This window comes from Lissotriton helveticus, chromosome 5_1 (assembly GCF_964261635.1).
Source record: "Lissotriton helveticus chromosome 5_1, aLisHel1.1, whole genome shotgun sequence".
In the NCBI taxonomy this organism is placed as follows: Eukaryota; Metazoa; Chordata; class Amphibia; order Caudata; family Salamandridae; genus Lissotriton; species Lissotriton helveticus.
The window spans coordinates 189,518,370-189,539,424 of record NC_136065.1 but is presented as its reverse complement, the minus strand read 5'-3'; the positions used below and the strand labels follow the sequence as shown (position 1 = coordinate 189,539,424).

General features: G+C 44.4%; 1 protein-coding gene across 3 annotated transcripts in view; it reads right to left on the bottom strand.

The window, feature by feature from the left end:
* ASTN2 (astrotactin 2) overlaps positions 1-6,181 on the bottom strand; it is a 2,754,112-nt gene extending 2,747,931 nt beyond the window's left edge. For all 3 annotated transcript variants that reach the window (XM_078641978.1, XM_078641979.1, XM_078641981.1), the window contains exon 1: positions 5,782-6,181. In XM_078641978.1, the coding sequence (XP_078498104.1) occupies positions 5,782-6,097 (316 nt within the window). In that variant the 5' untranslated portion in view covers positions 6,098-6,181. The remainder of the gene's footprint in view (positions 1-5,781) is intronic.
* Positions 6,182-21,055: the final 14,874 nt, after the last annotated feature.

Genomic DNA, 21,055 nt, shown 5'->3' with positions numbered 1-21,055 from the left:
TCGATAAAATGAGTATCATTGAGTTGGGTAAGAAGAAACATCTATTATTCAGCACAAAGATACCCCTTTGGGGGTGAACTGGCGCTTTAAAAAAGACATATGTTATGTTAGTAAAGAATGATCAGTTGACAGAGTTCCGCCTACAATAACCTGGTATGTATTAAGCGAACAAGTGTTTGATGCGCAATATGCAGCGTCGCAGCATAATAAAACCAAACAGGTTCATCGTACCAGTAATCTGTTTGACTTCAAGGTCACAGGTTCAAGTCACAGCGAGCAAGGGCACCCTTTCAATCTTCCGATGTCGAGCAAAAGAGTGTCCGTGATGTCGGTGAAATATTCATCAGCTATTCAACGCCTAGAAGCCCCAGTGGGGGAAACTGTGCTTTCTAAATTCACACGTGTTTTTATATTTATAGGACGAAACGTAGAAAGCTCAACTAGTGTGACTTCCAAACATTTATCAGTCTCAGTTGTTTCGCACCACGTGCACATCGGTGCGCCACACACTCCCTCTGGTTCTCACCCGCGGCCACTCTGCCCGCCTCCCTGCTCACTTATGCCGTGTAGAGAAAATAGTGCCCCCTTCCCTGTTCCCTCGGTCAAATAACTGCTCGAGAAATAGCTTAAAAACAAACATGTATTTTTAGCATGTTTATTTTATAAACCACTTCAGTGGCCTGACGTGTAAACGCGCAGTAACCCTAGTTAAGAACAGTGAAAAAGTAGTCTTAGAACAATTCGGCAAGTTGTTCTTTTTGCGACTTGTGTGGAAAAGGAGATAGTTTTACATCATATACAAGGCCCGCATTTCGCAGTCTAGACGCAGAGGGTTTTAAAGTCTCCTTTTAACAGTTGGTGTCTCAAAGAAATGTCTTGAAAGTGTGGCTTGGGCATTATGGTGAACATGGGCTCCCCCGCGAGAAGGCCTAGATGTGGAGTAGTGCAGTGGTCTTTAACAACATGGCCTCTCAGACCCAGCCATGGCCCGACAGGCATGCAAACTGCAAGGAAGGGGAGCAGCAATCCCCCCATGTACAGATCTCCACAACAGATGACTCCTCTTGCACAGCACACACAGCGCCTACCTTACAGATCTCCACCACAGGGGACTCCTCTTGCACACCAAACATAGCGCCTACATTACAGATCTCCACCACTGAGGACACCTCTTGCACAGCAAACATAGCGCCTACATTACAGATCTCCACCACAGAGGGCTCCTCTTGCACTGCAAACACAGCGCCTACATTCCAGATACTCTCCACCACAGGGGACTCATCTTGCACACCAAACATAGTGGCTACATTACCGATCTCCACCACTGGGAACACCTCTTGCACAGCAAACACAGCGCCTACAATACAGATCTCCACCACAGGGGACTCCTTTTGCACAGCAAACCGAGCGCCTTCATTACAGATCTCCACCACAGGGGACTCCTCTTGCACACCAAACATAGCGCCTACATTACAGATCTCCACCACAGGGGACTCCTTTTGCACACCAAACACAGGGCCTACATTACAGATCCCCACCACAGGGCACTCCTCTTGCACAGCAAACACAGCGCCTACATTCGAGATACTCTCTAGCACAGAGGACTCCTCTTGCACAGCAAACATAGCGCCTACATTATTAAAGCTCTCCCCGACAGGGGACTCCTCTTGCACACCAAACACAGCGCCTACATTCGATCGCTCGGTGACTTTGAAATCTTGCTTCCACCAACGTAGATTTTCAAAAGACAAACATCAAACCTTGCAAAAAAGGAAAAAAGTAGGCTAACACATAAAATGGAAAGTCAAATCAATAGACAGAGTCAGTCTGATCTCAAAAGGAGCCTGCGCGCACTCTTGAAAGCGAGCAGGAGCAGAGCCTCTGATTGAGCTCTGCAGAGGGGATTGTGCCCTGTGCCAACCGGGCCTTGTCAGTGTGCAAGGGTTGGGTCCTCATTAATACATTCATTCATTCATCCACCAGCCAGTAAGTATAAGATGAACTGTGAAGATCCCCGATAGCTCCCTCGGGATAAGACGGGCTTGATTGAAAATCTCTGCCATCAGAGACCCCTTGTAGGGTTAAAATCCTTCTAGCACCTGCCACTCCCTATAATAAAAGCATGTACTGGGTTTCCAGGAACTAAAGGCCTAATACAACTCCACTGGTGAAAGGCAATTGTGGCATGTGCCCAGAATATTGGATGCCACAACAGTAGCATACGTCCGGGGCCTCCCTGGTACCCAGCTGATGGGAACCACGCGAGCAGCCATTAGACCTCCCATCATTTCAAGACCATCAAACATTTAAAAAAACTCACCCCACAAATATATCAAAGTGCACACACGCAGCCACCAGCCGCTGCCCGTGCAGGTAAGAGTGGTGAAGCGGTGGGGCCGGGTGAGGGGGGATTTCGAGGGACGATGATGAGGAGAAATTAATCATTTATTTAACTTTTCTTCGTCATCGTCCGTCAAAACCACCCCTCACCGGGCCCTACCGCCCCACCGCTCTTACCTGCACGGGCCGCGGCTGGCACCCACCCGCTGGCTGGGTGGTCCGCCAGCCAAGAAGCGGCTGGAAACCTGTCCCTGGCATTCGATATCCACATGTTTTTTTATCAGTTAAATCCTGATTTTATATCTCTAAAAACCATTCACCAAAGCAACTCACTGTGCACCATGCAACAAACCAAGTGACCTTGCACCAAGAAGAAACGGTATGCAGACTGTGCACTCCCTTGTGCTATTAGTATGATAGGGGACTAATAGAATTGTGATTCATTGTTCATTAACTGCTGGAAATTATATATGGTCAAATTGCCATACATTAGTTGGAAATTGTGCTTCCCTTGTCCAAGTTGCCTGCTGGGACTTGGCCTTTCTCACTGTATATTGTTGCACCAAGAAGGCCATATCTGAGTTTAAAGTCACCAATATCAGCACACGACCCCCGAAAATATGTATTACACGCGCATTCATTGACCATAAGAGGGCAAGTGCTTTACACTTCTATTAACTACTACTTCCCCCCACCTGTCAGAAACTAAAATGCCACCAGATTCATCACACTGAGTGTTCCAGAATGATCGACGCTTGGTACCATTTGGGGGTGCCCCATAGTTGACCAGGCCCTGACATGTCACAGTCATGGGGCTGATTCATGTGACACTAAACTCAATCTGAGCACCATTAATGAAGGGAAGGACAAACACAGGCATTGTCGTGGGTGATGAATTGTGCTATAAAACCTTAACTGTACAGAGGTTGGGGGTTCTCTCTGCCCCCCCCCCCCAAAAAAAAAACAACGCATACACAATATCATCAAAACACTGCATCAGAAAAGTAGAAATAGGTTTCAAGATTTTCAATATGAAGAGCAGAATTCAACGCATTTCCCATCTCTTACATACACGTTCACAGGTCGGTAATAATTGCAAACACTGACAATGAAGGGAAACCCAGTGCAAGGCACTATCCTAGAACTTACAGGAAGATGCCTGCAGGAACACTGGGGCCAACGGGGCACGTGGACAAAGGTGGGACTGGGAGGAGAGACGCATGGATGGGCACTAGGTCACGCAAGAGGCTGGGGGCAATCTTAAACAGTCAGTCTACCTTCCACACATGCCTTCCCTCACCTTTCTCTGTTGAAGGGCAACACTTCCCTGGTGTTGATCCCTGCCCGCCATGCCCCTACGGCGATTCACCTCTGCTCGCACTCCCAGTGAAGGCTGAGGCCGCTCCCTAGCACAAGCCCCACTTCCTAACTTACCGGGCTCCCTACAGCCCATATGTTATCTGGACCGCCTCCAATAACTCCAGCTGAATATGGGCAGGTTTGTCAGTTCTATAATGCAGACCCCTCCTCTCTTTCCACTCTATGCCACTGAAACCACACATGATTTTCCACCACAATTTCCAATATCCATTGTACCCATAATGCCAGTTACTCATTCCTCATGTCTCAGAATCTGCTTTCTCCACCACTCACTTTACAGCACTGCCTTCCCTCCCTCATTGAGGGTGAAGAATGGAGGGGCTCCATCCCTTCTCTAGCTGTCCATGGCCCCCAGACTCCCACTCTCAGGGATGCCAGCGATTACCAACCTTACACCCCTCTTGTCTCTCGGGGTGCTGGTCATAGATGTCTTTTCTATGCTGTGCACTAGGCTTTTGGTCAATCGTCCGGCCCCTCTCATTTAGGGTTTTGTCTCCCCCGTTTCTCCCACTGTGTAAGGTGAAGGGTATCCTTCCCACTCTTTGCCAGTCTCACTGCCAGTCACCCTACCTGCTTCTTCACCCACCTTGTGCCCTCCCACTGCCCCTCTTTCTGGGTGAAGAGGGTGAGCCTAGTGTCATGTGAATGTCTCTCCATCACTGTTCCTGGTTTCCACACACCGCTGCCTGTATCTCTGCTCTAGACCTGCCTCTGCTGCTGACTGTTTAATGTGAATTATGACTAGTTTGGCTATCTAGCACTGATACTCACGTACTGGCTGCACTCATGCTCTTCTATGCACCTCAGTGATACCCCACCCTTGAGACAACGCAGGTCCCATGGCTCGCCCTCTCCAAGACTCCCCTTCTGCACCCATCCCTTCCTGGTACAAGTAGAGCTGGTGGGCACTCCACGTGTCTGTATCTTACCTTCCATGGGCTTGCCCCAACATTGCTAATAAGTCTTGCCCTCTCCTGACTCACCCCCTTTCTCCTGGTTGGTGCCTGTCCTGGTAGGACTTTCCACAGAGCAGTTCCTTCCATGCCCAGTCCAAGAGTATACCAGGTTCAAGAATAACTGGACTGCCTCCTCCTGGCCTCCACCTAGACTTTGAGGGCACTCCCCTTGCCCTCTTCAGACTAACACACCTCTTCTCACGACCAAAACCTTTTCTGGTTTAAGAAGAGTTGGTTGGCCTTCTCTGGGTTTGTCCATTTCCCCAGCACTCCTCTGCCACCCATGTCTCCTTCTGTCATATCCTGTCTTTCCAGCACCCCTCCCCCCCCCAATGCAACCTACCCCTGTGCACCTGTGCAGGGCTGCCTTCCTGCTTCTCCTTCCCTTGCAGCCCCGCTCTGACTGGATCCCTTTACCCATAATAATTGAAGTTTGGTTGGCGTCCCCGGTCTCAGTCTATTCTTTCCTTCTGGGCCCTACCTTGTCTATTGCCTCCTGCCCTAAGGTGTCCTCTACTGACTCTTTCTGATCCCCTTCCCCCGCCCTGCCTCCATGCCTTATCCAGGGAGAAGTTGGACTTCTCTGGGACCTGCGGGTGGATCGACTGATCTCGCTTGCAGCCCCCATGGCTTGTCCACCTTTCCACCTTTATCATCATCATAAAACTTTATTTCGGCCAAAAATGGCCATAAAAGCACAGATTTAAAAAAACTACCTTTATCTATGCTCCATGACCCCTTACCAAGTACAAACTAAGACAGCCCAATGTTCCCCATGTCAGATCATGTCACTTCTCGGGAACCCCAGGCACTCCTAAGCCTTCTCCACTCCCTCACACCCCCCAAGGGAGAAGTGCCCAGTGCTTGTCACATTGGGCCGCTCTAGGCTGCCCCCTTCCCCCGAGGTGATGCGCCCACCCTCTCTCATGCCTTACAAAGGGTGATGAAAAGCTGCTCAGGTTTGTTCGGATATTTCAGCTCCTTTCCATAGCGCCTCAATGGCACAGCCGCGTACCCGCCCCTTCTGGGAGCTAGGGGGCACTGATCACCCTCTGCCACGGGCACACACACGCTGCACCCCATCTGTCATAAGACACCCGCTTACCCAGGGTGAAGTATGGAAGCTCCGTGTTCTCCAGGTCGTCCTGCACCGCGATATATCCGGGGAGTTCGCTGCGCACAAAGAGCAGCAGCCGGGAGTCAGCGGGACCGGGAAGCCCTGGGGCTGACGGACCGGTGGGGGCCCCGGACACCCCCGGAGGTGGCGCCCCGCCCCATCCAAGCGCGCTCTCCCGCAGCACGGGCAGTGTGGACACAGTCACCGTCTTGAGCCGACAGGCGGGGGCAGACGGGGAGCTCGGGGCCACGGGCAGCAGCGTGGCCAGGATGAGGGGCAGCAGCGTGGCTCGGGGAGGGCCCATGCCGCGGGCGGGGAGCCTCGAAGCAGCAGTCCGGCTGCACCGTGGACGGACGGACGCACTGATCACCAGCTGGAGCTGCTCCTGCCGCCGGCAGCGCTGCTGAAGAGTGAATCCCCTACTCAGTACCGATAGCCGCCCCGGCTTCCAGCGACACCCAACGCCACGCCTATTAACCCACTGTATCCCGGCAACGGCCAATCACCCGTCGCTGCATCCCCGCTCCGCCTCCTTCGGACTCAGCATCCTAGGAGCGGGAGCAGGTACCATTACTACATCCCTAGGGCTAGTCCGACGTATAAACTACAGATGCCCAGTGCCATACACCGTCGGGCAGACAGAGATAACTTCTCTTACTACTGCCCTGCACTACTGGCATTCACGCAGGGGGCACTGCAGCTCAAACTACATCCCAGGCTCCTTCGACAACTCCCACCCTGCTTCACCGAAACTTCTCATAGAAGTGCCCAAAGGACTACAAGGAAACTGCATGTATTTCTTTTATTTGTCTTTGTATTAACATCTGTTGGTGCTATTTTGCCAGAAAATAGCCTGCGCAGGATTTCTGACAGTGGTAAATCTCAAGCCTGTGTGAGGCAATGTATCCCTAACGAATAAAGTACAAAGCTCGCCTCCAAATCAATGCCCTATAAATAGAATAAAAAAACACATTTATTTTGTTTATAGTTGTTCAATTAGTTTTAGTCTTTATTTTTTCTTATCAATACGAGCATATGAAAAACAGTACCTAGTCCACAAATAGAAAATGAAAGAGAACAGTGTCACCCTCATCTGCTAAAACATAAAAACACACACATTTCATGCATACCATGCATCCCATACAAACCACCCACATTTAAAACATATGTTGTAAAATGCCTCGTCAGCATGGACTCCATATAAATGAATCGGTAAGCTTCAGAAAGCAGTAAGTTCTTTTGTGCAAAAGGGACAAATCTCTCTAGTCATATATACCTGGTAAAAAACTAATCCATATGCATATAACTATTCTCAAGCCTAACATTTACTAATAGACATTTTTTATACAGAGCAATATGTATAGAACATGCCATATAACATATTATTCTGTCAGATAATCTTCGACTACCATGTCAGAAAGAGGCAAAACATAGGTGCCAACACGCGTTTCGGTGTCCTGTGGCAGATCAGCTGCACACCTTCTTCCCAGCACAACTGTAGCTTGTGATTCAAACTAAAACCTAACAAGAAGGAAATACAAGCATTTGCAATGCAATAGGTCTTGCATTCGCAAGTGTTTAAGCTAATGGCATTGTAAATGACAATCCCTTTTTTCAATCTGTTTTGATAATTAACATACATAAATGGCATTGTCATTTACAATGCCAATAGCTCAAACTCTTGTAAATGCAAGTCCTATTTAATTTCAAAGAAACAGCCGCCATTGACCCAGGCTGCTTGGAAAGTGAAAGCACACATGGGGTGCTGAATGTTGCAAGAAAGCATGTCGTGCCTGCAGAAGGAGAAACTCATTAAAGAAAATAGTGCTTACAGACTAAATAAAACATACTCTGTAACAAAAGAAGTAAAAGGGCCAGCCCTCATGGGAGGTTACAAATGAAGACAAGGCGGTACTAAGGAGGGACTATCAAGCCTATTAACAAATCAGAAGCCAGCATTTACAAAGGACAATGAAACAAGCCAATGAAAAATACAGGTGGAGAGTGGGAGGAGCTTTAAGTCCATACTCTAATACAGCATGCCTCACAGAGCAGCGCATGCGCCACCCAGACTTGATCTAAAAAAGGGGCAAATGTTCTTCGGCTCTCTGGAAGGAGCAAACCGTCCCGGCCGGGATGTCCTGGATTCTGACAATAAGGAGTCCAAATTCAATATTTCACATGAAAACCTACACTGTTAGTGCTTCATGTATATATGCGCGAATATAGATCACTTAAATAGTTCTTTCTTTGATATGTCTATTGTAAATTGTTGGAAAGGACGGATACTCCTGCAAAAAGCATTAATATCAGGAATTTGTGCTGCTTGCTGCAGTGGGAGTGTCAGTCCGTACAGGAGATTCCTTGCAACACAAATGTTTTTTGTATGAATTTGTTGAACAAGTCGTTGTAAATTGTATCCATTCAAACAATTTACGATTGCCATTTGATTTTATTGAATCCATGCTGAAGCGGCATTGTACAACATATGTTTTAAATTTGGATGCTATGTATGGGTTTTGGCATGCATGAAGTTGTCTGTTTTATGTGTGCTAGTGGAAGAGGGTGAGATAGTTCTCTTTCCTCTTCTATTTGTGTTTTTTCATATGCTTGCATTATTAAGAAAAAATTAATTCTAAAAATATTGATTAATTCTAGTCAAAAGAAATGAGTTGTGTTGGACTCTACTTATAGGGAGAGTATTGATTTTGAGGTGGGTTTTTGTGTTTTACTGCACTTGCTTTTCCCCTCCCACTCCAATATCTTTTTATATTTGGGGAGCCCTTAGCTTATTATTAGTGTATCTCTAAACGCACCCTAACAATTTAATAAATAGAAATTCAGTTAGAGGTGGGCGAGCAAAACATTTGGGGAAGAGCTGAGTCGAGGGCCGGTTTCGGAATGTAGAGCTTGTGCATGAGCCATGCCCTGAAAATGTTTGTGATGTAAACCGCACACCAAATATCATGCCAAATATGAAAATGTCGCTTTAAAATTAAAAAATATATATTATATTTCCATAACGTGAAGCATTGACAATACTAAGTCACATTATAGCACTGCAATGAGAAGCGCTTACTAAAAGACTTAGGGCCATATGTATCAAGCACAAATGTGTTTGCAAATGCCGAAATTAGCTGAATTTTGGCATTTGCGAACGCATTTGTGCTAAATGGTATGTATGTAGCAAATGTGCGTGCAAAATAAGGAATAGCAAAATTTGCAATTCCTTATTTTGCGATTGCATTTAAGGAATCACAAATTTTGCGATTCCTTAAATGCAATGTAAGAAGCACCAAAAAAGTGCAATTTCGCCTTAAGGAATCGCAAACTTCAAGTTGATGGTAATTTACGATTTCTTTGAAAAGTGCACTTTTTTGCATTTTTCAAAGTGTTAGGGCATGTATGTGAGCCACATGTTCACCCATGCTTATTTCAGGGATGCAACAGGGTGTCCTTTGGACACCCCTGCACCCTTGAAATTGCATTCTCAATTTGGGATTCTCAAATTGCTGATCGCAAATTGAGAATGTCTTCCCATTCATTCCCATGGAAACCTGAACACTTCAAATTGAATCCTCTAGAAGTTACTCCCACTTCGAAAAGGCACCAAGTATAAATATTGGATCTCAGACACCATCCCTTCAGTACATTTTTGGACTTGTTTATACTACAGTAGGACTGCTTTGCTGCATTGCTGCCAGAAGGACATCCACTCTGGTGCCCTGCTACCCTGCGGTTCTGCTGCCTGCTGCCTTGCTTGAAGAGAAGGAAGATTGGACCTGCATCCTTCATCCCAGGCAGAAGTGGTTCCAAAAGTCAGTCAGCTGACCTCCTATTCTGAGCTACAGGAACATAACAAGCTCCTGAGGCTCCCTGCAACTGCCCAGCGGGACAACGTTTAAAATTCCCCACATGGTCAAAACTCCCACATCTATAACATATTATAAATGTACGTCTATTACCCAGCCTATTCTCTTTCATAATACCATCTTTTTTAAAAGTGGGATAAATAGTTTTCTTTTGGACAGCTTGACTTTTAACAATTGAAACTTCAGGTACAGACTCTTGTATTTTAACTGACAGACTTTGACTTTGACCTCTTATTTCGCTCACAAATTTTTCTGATTGTTCGATGCCCTTTGCTATATTTACTACAGCTTTAAGTGAAGTTTCAGTTCCTAACCACAATCTTTCCTGTATTTTCTTGCTTTTAGTTTTCATCATAATTTGATCCCTTAAAACTTGTTCATAGTTAATTGTATCAAAAGCACAGGATCCAGCTAGAGCGCACAAAGCAGAAATATAATTCTCGATAGATTCGTTATCTTTTTGTGCTCTTGAGTAAAATTTAAAACGCTCCATCACAGTATTGACTTTTTTCCCAAATCTAATACTGAGTTGTTTAATAGCAAACTGAAATACATCAGATTCATCAGAATCTTCCAATGGAGGCAATTCAGATAGCTCTTTGATGCCTTGACCCCCTAAAGACAAACGTAATAGATCTAACTTTCTTTTAGAAGAACAACCATCTTCTTCCAGTACATCCACATATGCCAAAAACATGGGATACCACAAATCCCATTCCATTTTAGGATCACCTGCTACTGGTAAATAACTTCTTGAAATTGTCTAGTAAACTATTTATTAAAAAAAAAACAAGTTACGAGTTGCTTATTTAAAATGTCACTGGATAATCCTTATTTCTTCCAAAAATCAATTATCCAACTTCTCGTTAATGATAACACACACTAATTAGCGTGTGTATCGCTGTAGAACTCCTTTGTAGAAATAGCGTGTGTATCGCTTTGAAATCACGTTCTTGAAGCGTTTACTACACTTGTTGTGCACTCCAAATAATTCCCCAATCCAAGATGGCCGAAAACGTGCGATTGCGTGATGATGTCACTCCCACAATGCACCGCTACCCACACTGTGACGATGTCGCATCAGAGCAAGTATGTTGTCAGGCAAAAACTCCAAACGTTCTTTACACAAGGAACGGAGTGACGTAACCAAGCAACAAACGACGATGCTCTCGAGACTGTGTACGTTCAATGAGTAACCGGTTAAACTTTGGTTAAACATTTACTTTTTGACAATAAGAATCAATAACGAGTGTTTAATTAACCATCAGCCGCAGGTGCTATCAAATGCACGATGTTACATAACAAGACAGCCGCAGTAGCATTCAACGCTAAAAAAACACAGTTCAAGGTAAATAAAAATCTTTAGAAATTGAAATAAAACTGTTCCACAGCCGCTGGTGCGATCAAGGCACAATTAATAATGCAGCCGCTGGTGCTTTCAAGGCACAAGTTCAAATAAATTCAAATTCCTTACTTCAACAAAGTGAACGCTGTCTCCTCCTTACTTGACTTCTCCTTCCTGGAACAGTACTCCCACTGTCGCCAATATGTTGTAAAGAAACCAGGTCCTCAAATGTATATTCAGTTCCAGGAACAGGGTTTATTTGTCAATAAGAAGAACAGCTTAACAACCACAGGGACTGGCTACAAGCACAGTCAGACTCCAACTGACCCTGCACAGAACCTCCAACATAGAACAGTAATAGAACATTTCAAGTTCTATACAGCTTGCATACTAAGTAGCATATAAGTAGCATACAACACTACTGCCAGAAACTGCAACTGGACCTGCCTGAGCTCTGCTGGCCTCTGCTGGGGTGAGTTCCTGACTCCCAAGTAGTGACACTCATGTACTGGACCCTTGGTGATGCCTCATTTGAGCTCCCCTGAAGATATTGGGCTCTTCACAAACAGGCCTATTCGTGTCAAGATCTTCCCAACCGCGCCACCCAGCAACATGAAGTGCCAGCGTACCCAAGTCTTTGCGCTACAGAGACTGCAAACGAAGCCTGGCAGCGTGAGGTCTGCACTTTGTGCCACAGCATTAACGGCTCACTGTGACAGCTAATGCGAAGCTCCAGGAGGGACCATCGTATCACTGACAGAAAATTCGATCTATTCCAACAACCATTCGCGATACACAGCCTTCTCTTTGTGCTACATCCAAGACCATCTGCAATGCTGTCCTTGCTGCTCATTCCACCTCAAATTGAACTCGCTGCGCAGAACTTTGAAGGTAACTCTTTCAGCAGGACTAACCTGGTCCCTGTATTCAATCTGTGCTTCATCATGGTTTTCCTGAACTTGTGACTTTCACCCAGTCTCGCATGGTCAGATTTATGCTTTTTGGCAAAATATTCACTTACATTATTCAAATTGCATATCTCTGATTGTACTAGTTGGAGTTTTGCCATTTTGGTGTAAAATAATGCATTAAATTCTACTCTAGGTTTTCAAATTGGTGTGGGATTTTTGTAGTGTTTTGTTTTCACATTATCACTATTTGAAATGCTGCATAAATACTCTATGCATTGCCTTTAAGTTAAGCCTGCCTGCTCTTTGCCAAGCTATCAGAGTTAAGGTTAATTTGGTGTTTGCTTGTGACTTCACCCTGACAAGAATTGTGGCTGCTGCTTGCATAGGGTTAAACCCCCTCAGCCAGTAACCCAATTTCTTACATAGGGAATTATCACAAGGCTCAGTCAAATGAGCAGTAAATGACAGGAAGTCAAGGCAAAAATATTCCAAGTACAAATCATAAGGCAAACCAATAAGTGTTCTGCCTCTAAAGCCTGGGAGTCAGAAGACTGGCTCACCTCCAGTACTCACAGTTTATTTAAGCAGATTCACCATAGAAGTCAATGTAAACCACGGAGCATAAGGTGAGCAAAGTTAAACAAATCACATTACAGAATTATATAACTTCACCAATTGACACCATTCTAGCAATAGCCACTAAGTGAATAATAATGAACTCTATTCCAACCTAATGTAATTGAACGTGGCAGTGCACACTAGCTACAAAACAATGGAAGACACGCAAGTGAATAGCTGCTGGCAGGAAAAGCCTTGAATATAGCAAAAGCTTCCGCCGTGATTGTTTGCGAACAGCATGTCAATGCAAAGCATTCAAAGCATTACAAGTGGACACTTTCTTTATATGAAATGAAAAGAGGAATGAACCCACACACACTATGAAGGGTGCATTAGAAATAAAATGGAGTTGAGGCCTAGCTCAGGACTAGTCGTATCAAACACAGGAAAATACAAATTCAGCTTTGTTGTTTAGTGCAGAAGTGTTCTAATCATTAAACACACATTTATTAAATAGAAATCAGTGTTGGCATCACTTAGCCATTTTTAAGTTTGTGTATAAGTACACAAAATGTCCATTATTGCAAATCAGTCAAAACGCACATTTTGAAGGCTATTCCTGGGAAGCAGTTAGCTTCCAAAGTTACGTACAATACTTGCTCCCACCAATGTCATGTTATGTTATGTTATGTTATGTTACTGAGATTTTTAAAGCGCTCTGTTACCCTGAGGTGTCCTGGCGCCATTCAGTACTCAGAATGGCCCAATACAGTGGCCCCAGCAATACAGCAACGAGAATCCTACCACTGCCCCTACAATCACTGCAGTCACTGCCCTCTCCACTGCCTTCCTCCTACACAGACATGAACCGCTGCTCACACAGGAAACACTGTCTCCAATCTTGTCTCACATACAGCAAGGCTGGTGACTTATTGCTGTCTGCTCCACTGCTGCACACCAAGCACTGCACCCAAAATTACTTCTCTCAGTTTTGTACACACATTAACTACTGTTCCCGAAATCAGCCCACCTAACATAAACTCAACATATCACTCTTACTCCCTGCAAACATTGCTCCCAGCAGTGCAACCAACATTTAATTTGTTTATCAAGCCCCCCCTTAGCGAGTGCTCCCAACACACCCTACTGCACCCAGCTCTGCTCTTTACGTTTCCCAAACAACCAAAGCAATGTTCTCACAACCTTACAGCCCACCAGTGTGGATGATACAAAATTCTAACACAAAATCCCAACCATTGATGGTAAGGATAGGATGATATCTTGCTTATGAAACTCAACACCTGGTGTCTGAACCTTTTCTAATGCTTCATCCACAAAAAGAAGAATTGCGCCTCAGAGCTCTTAGGGAAAGAAAAAAATGTGAATCTTACACTTCTGGATATTTTGAAATCAGAAGGCTTTCTTATAGTCACTCTCCATCCAGTAAAATCCTTGGGTCTTACCCTTGATTCTGCATGAACCCTTATCCAACATTTCACACAGATGGCCAAGTAGGAACATTTCTTTCTTCATGACATGAAGATGTTCAGTCATCTAATCTCTGCTAACTACCTTAAATATGCAGTATACACATTCATCAATTGCAGGCCTAGATTATGAATGCTATACAGGCTCATGTTCCAAAGTCCTTACACTCCAATCAAGGCAACTCTACCTTTCCCAGCTAGATTTGTAATCAACAACAAAACATTTCTAAATCTCTCTGGTCCTCTGTGGTGCATACTGGCTTTATGTTATGGCTAAAATTAATTTTGAATTCTGCTGTCTCAACAAAATGCAATTCAACAGAATTATTCTACCTACTTTTCCAGACTATTTCCCGCAGTCAAAAGTCCTCATAAGGCAAGATTCCTTGCACCTCAAAGTGCCATGAGTCAAAAACACATTTACATAACATTGTATCACAGGTGGTGCTACCAAGACTTGGAATTGTTTCCTAATGGGATAAGACTAAAGTCCACCCTTTTCTCTTGTATTAAACACATAAACACACTATTCAGCTATTGTTTAGTCAGTATCTCTCCTGCTTACTCAATCCAGTTCCATCTCAGTGCTTATGCCTCATATTTTACTGTCCTTTACTAAAAGGTGGATCCAATTTTTGTATCTAGTTCATATCTGGTTGTCTGAAATTGGTCCCTAAACTAAACCCCTTACAGTTATGGCACTAGACCAACCAGGTCATCCTGGTCAAAGATTTTACCCTCCGACAAAGGTAAATATTGACTATGTTTTGGAGCAATGCAGCACTGCAACCAATGTTACTGAGCTGCGTTGTGTCAAAGGGTGAGAGAAAAAAAGTCGCCATATCTACTAATTCATGCACTGTCTTTCTTTCCCATAGCACTTTTGCTTTTTTAGCTACCATGTGTTAATTCACACATCCTTGCACCCTAGTGCGATGGTGTGCTCATTCTTGAAGCAGGTTTTTAATACTGGAAGAGGAGTCTTTCAATGCAAAAACAATTCTTTAATACTTTTCCCATTCGGTATATGTACTGTAGAGTGCAGCTCACAAAGTAGGGAAAACATTTTAGACTCTTAAACGATGCTTAATCGTTATGCCTGCCTCGAGGAGGCATACTCGTTTGGTACAAATTCCTGTCTTCCAATGTTAGTACATTAGGATTTGCTTCAAAGCCCATGGGTGGATGCCACGAACATCCATGTATCTTCCATGGTAAGCCCCTTTGATTCAAAGTAGGTCAAATTATCACATCACTATTTTGCATTCTTTTGCATTGAAAAAGAAAATGACACTACAACACTTTTATGATGCAACCCGGACGCAGAGAGTTAGTTAATCTGGGCTATGGTTTATGAAATGGAATTCAAAATCTTTTAGCAAAGCAAGGTCCATGCCTGAGGGCAGTGAGGGTCTCTTGAAGTCAGGGTGGCTGTTGTCAAGCTCCCACTTGGTGCAAAAAGCTCTGAGTGGGAAAAGGCTGGATTTCATAGAGATTGAGGTCATTTCGCAGGTTGGAAAGATGTACTGCCTCACTACAGACCAAGGTTTTGTATTTGAACGTAATCTTTTTAGGTTCTCAATATCCTCCAGGGGGGCAAGGCTGGAAGGTGTAGCCATGCATGGATTGACAAGGTCAGGTAATTTATAACAACAACCCACAGAACCCATTTCCAGCACAGCACGAGGTTCTGAGCAGTAAAAACCTAGTTTCCTTATTCATTGTGTGTGTGACTTCCCTGGGCAAGACTCAGCGTGTTGTCCTGGTCCTCCAGGGGTGGAACAAATTACTAAATCCCACTTTATCTCAAGTGCTAGAAAAGTTCCTTTGGGTCAGTCTTTCAGCCCTTTCTCCTGTGGGCAGGCATGTAGGTACTGGTCTCTTTAAAGCCAGATCTCTTGCAGGATCAAGTCCTCTGTGGTCAGCTATGGCTCCTTTGAAACCAGAATGCACTCTGCTTTTTGTATCCCTGAACCAGGTCAATAGGAGGCCAACCAGCTGACTCTTGGATAACAGATCCATTTCATGGGTGCCTGCATGCATCTATGAGCGAGTCTTTTAATTTATTAGGATTCAGATATCATTTTTTTTTCTTCCAGCACGTCCTTCTGTAGGTGTAGCTTTACCAGGTCAAGGAACGTTCTGAGAGATGGTGTTGCAGGTTCTGGACTCATCTGTGCACTAGGCAGTGCTGACGGAATTATGCTACCCAATCCTTACTATTCACTCACAGTCCCTCCTCCTTCATCATTTGCAGTGCTTCCTGTTCACCTTTATGTACTATTCCCCAGGAGCTTGTGTTTCAAAATGGCAGAACCCTTTTGCCTCCAGGCAGACCTCTCTTCAGATTGTTAGTCATACTCCGATTTAGATGAGCTCTCTTGCCACCTTTCAAGATTCAAAACGGTTCTTTCTCCCAGTATGAGTTGCCCCTGGGCTGTCTCAAAGGGTATACACCCGTTACAACGCATTTTTTACAACGCACTACCATTACAACGGAACTTTTACAACGCAAATACTATTAAAACGCATTTATTTACAACGCATGTTTTTACAACGCAGGTACCTTTACAACGCATACCATTACAACGTAAGTATTGGTAAGTATATAATTATATTTAAAATGTTATATGTTAGGTTTTTTTTAAAGGGGTATTTTTAGGGTTCAGGGTCAGTTTTGGGTTTTTGGGTAAAGGGGTATTTTTAGGGTTCAGGGTCAGTTTTGGGTTTTTGGATAAAGGGGTATTTTTAGGGTTCAGGGTCAGTTTTGGGTTTTTGGGTAAAGGGGTATTTTTAGGGTTTAGGGTCAGTTTTGGGTTTTTGGGTAAAGGGGTATTTTTAGGGTTCAGGGTCAGTTTTGGGTTTTTGGATAAAGGGGTATTTTTAGGGTTCAGGGTCAGTTTTGGGTTTTTGGGTAAAGGGGTATTTTTAGGGTTCAGGGTCAGTTTTGGGTTTTTTGGTAAAGGGGTATTTTTAGGGTTCAGGGTCAGTTTTGGGTTTTTGGGTAAAGGGGTATTTTTAGGGTTCAGGGTCAGTTTTGGGTTTTTGGGTAAAGGGGTATTTTTAGGGTTCAGGGTCATTTTTGGGTTTTTGGGTAAAGGGGTATTTTTAGGGTTCAGGGTCAGTTTTGGGTTTTTGGGTAAAGGGGTATTTTTAGGGTTCAGGGTCATTTTTGGGTTTTTGGGTAAAGGGGTATTTTTAGGGTTCAGGGTCAGTTTTGGGTTTTTGGGTAAAGGGGTATTTTTAGGGTTCAGGGTCAGTTTGGGGTTTTTGGGTAAAGGGGTATTTTTAGGGTTTAGGGTCAGTTTTCAGTTTTTGGGTAAAGGGGTATTTTTTGGGTTCAGGGTCAGTTTTGGGTTTTTGGGTAAAGGGGTATTTTTAGGGTTCAGGGTCAGTTTTCAGTTTTTGGGTAAAGGGGTATTTTTAGGGTTCAGGGTCAGTTTTGGGTTTTTGGGTAAAGGGGTATTTTTAGGGTTCAGGGTCAGTTTTCAGTTTTTGGGTAAAGGGGTATTTTTAGGGTTTAGGGTCAGTTTTCAGTTTTTGGGTAAAGGGGTATTTTTTGGGTTCAGGGTCAGTTTTGGGTTTTTGGGGTACAGGGGTACAGGGTAAAAATAAAATAAAATTAAATTTAAATTAAATTAATTAAATGAAAATAAATTAAATTAAATACAATTACATTAAATTATATTAATTTTAAATAATTTACAATTAAAAAAATTATATATACTTACCAATACTTACGTTGTAATGGTATGCGTTGTAAAGGTACCTGCGTTGTAAAAAAATGCGTTGTAAATACATGCGTTGTAATAGTATTTGCGTTGTAAAAGTCCCGTTGTAACGGTATGCGTTGTAAAAGTATGCGTTTTAACGTCATACATCCGTCTCAAAGGGTCTTGAGGAAAAGCATTTTTTGTGTTGGTAATAACATTGGCACAGTTTGATGAATCACCCCTAAACTTTACAAAAAGGTGCTAAAACACAAAATCAATATTAATTTTCCATAGACTTTTGAAGACAGATTCCAGCAAAAACTGCTGAACGGAATTACACCAAATTTGACTGGAAGCTAGATATAGGTCCAGAGACTGTGCTTTTTGTGATTTGGTGTATATTTGTTCTGTAGTTTCTGAGAAATTTAAGTCCCCAAAAAATTGTATATCTAGACGGTTGTGTCTGTGATAGACTTGAAAGACTCTCGCTGGAGCGCGACTTTAAAAGTAGCGACAAAAATACGTGGGAAGACCCAATATACCCTTAGAGGCTTGGGCTGGATAAACAATATCACATAAAAATGCCTACAAGGGATTTCATTTAGATGAAACAGCTTTTCTTACTTCATCAAATCCACAGATTCACAATGATTACAATCTGTAACTATACATAAATTGATTATGTATGTAAGCATCAAATGCACAGAGATCTAAATGAAAAATAACAACAATTTTAATTAATAATAACAAACACAGGTATATCTTTTGAAAAAATATATTTTCTCTGTTGTTTTGAAAATTCATAGGGTACATTCAGCATTCATGTTGATTATAAATGCATACATATGAAAAAGGTACATCTTCTTGCCACCTATCTTTCATAAGTAGAAATCCTCTCCTGCTACAATCTAAAGGTGATGGATATTTACAGTGAATTATACAGTCACTCAATGTATATCAATACATAAGGAGTTGGATGTTCAAGTCGACGTTACGGTCTATAATCGTATCAATCTTTTAGACCATATTCAGGACAATATAAACAGCATTTTCGCAATGACCCCTAAAAGAACACAATACATCTTGTTACTGTAGTGTTAACCACCAACATTTCAATACAATACTTTCAGATAACCATAACTTTAAAAATAGAGCATTCTGATTGGTCCAGGGAGCTTTATTGCCCTTGCGCCATCTCGCTCCAATGGGAGTCAGACTCCCACACGAGTGGGTGCTCTGATTGGCTGTCGGCAACATGAGAGAAAATGTTGATGGCAGCCATTACCGGACTCGGGGACTTAATCCCTGCCCGGAAGTAAAAAATGAAAAGTAATATAAGGGGGTAGGGTAAGGATACCCTTAGCCCTTAGGCCCTGGTGGGGGGACCCAGAGGGAACCCCCGGGGCCAAAAACAAAAAAAGCATCGGCAAAAATTTCAACAATCTCGTCGGAGGCACACAGGATAGGAAAAAACAAATAAAAAGCAAAGTGGTGCATGGGCCGCATTCATTAAGTTTATGCCCTGGGGAGCCCACCCTGAGGATGTAGTTTTATATGGGAAAGGGGGCTGCATGGCCCTCCTCCCCAACAAATTAAAGGCCTTTGGAAGCCCACCCTCGGGGTTGAAATTTGCATGTAAGGGGAGAGTGGCCACATGTCCCCCTCCCCGACCCTCTAGAGATCCCATGGAGCCCACCACAGGACTGTATTTAATAAGGGCAGGGGGCTGCATGGCCCCCTCCCTGAGCCATTATAGGGCCTGGGGAGCATACCACAGGGGCCAATTACTTCTTTAAAGGAGGGGGGCGCGCAGACTCCCTCCCTGAGCCATTAATGGCCCTGGGGACTCCATCACCTGGGGCCGGCTCACATGCTATATCCAGGGAAACCTAACCCCAGGACATAGTGGTTTCCCTGTCCAAACAGGCAGGGACAACTGTGTTTGCTTCTGCTTGGCGGAAGCATTTTTTAATCTCCCCCAAGATGGGGCAAATAAAATGTCTGATCCCAGCCCGTGAGAGATTTAAAAATGCTCCTGCCAGCAGACATTTGATCTGTTTTTCTGCCTGCACTAATACGGGCAGGGAAACAGATCAAAATATTGCTCCTGCTCGGAGGCGCAGCATTAATATCTGCTCCCACCTGGTGGATACAATGTCTGCTCTTGCTGCATGTTGGGAGAATCTGGGCCCACAGATGCTCCCCCGCGGCCCCCAACAAGTATATGGTGAGTGTCCTGGGTGGGCACCAGTGCACCCACCTTTGACAGTGCTGGCACTGACGGATGGGAGTCCGCGGGACTGGAAAAGGCTCAGGGAAGGAGAGCAGGTGGCCTCACTCCCCTTTAATTAATAGGAGCCATGGGGGAAGGAGTTCCCAGTGCCTAACAAGACTCGGGGAGGGGGGCTAAGCGGTCCCCCACCCCTTAAATTCAAATAAACAACCATGGAGAATGGGGTTCCCAGGGCCCACCCAGGCTCAGGGATAGGGGCCACACTGCCCCCTCCCCTTCAATTTTTAAACAAAGGGCCCTGGAGGATGGGGATCTCAGGGCCTAACAAGTCTCTGGGAGGGGGCCAAATGGCGCCCCTCCTCTTTAATTCAAATAACCGGCCCTTGGGGATTCAATCCCCAGAGCCTAACAAGGGTTGGCGATAGGAGCCATGCACCCCCCTTTAATTCTAAAAAATGGGCCCTGGGGAATGGGTACCTAGGGCCAACACAGCTCAGTTAGGAGTGCCACATGGCCCCCCTCACCTTTATTTTCAGAAAAAGGGCCTGAGGATCAAGGGTGGAGTATGACATGTAGGTGAGGGGCAGAGTGTGCATGTGCTGAGAAGGGTTGCATGCCAGCTGGGATATGGCTAGGGAGCCAGCGCGGATGTGACCAAGCTTTACTCTGGACCTGAGGTAGGGGTACCTGGGGTCTTGTTATTGAGGCAGTGAGAGCGATAGCCCATCTGCCCCCATTTACTGATGTGACCATACCCGGATGCCGCTACCCCACAGCGCTGGCCTGATTCTCATTTACTGCAGCTGGCATTGTTCTTAATGTTTTTCACTGTTCTATTGTAATCTTTAATGTTTATTGCCCACAATCTGGCAAGCAGCACCCTTCCTGCCTTGCAGTGGTAGGGGCCACTCCATTGGTTAATGCACCATATGACTGTTGTACTGTTATGCTCACTGTTTTCTACCTTGCCAACATATGACTGATGTACAATTTGCCTGTCAAGATACATGCAATAAATGTTTTTTAAAATAAAAGGCATAGTAGTATAAGTAATAAGATGAAAAATTGAGAGGCGACCTAGAGCTGTGGCCAATTTACTGCAAGACTTCTCCAGTTTTTGCGATCCAGGTGCAGAATATTGAT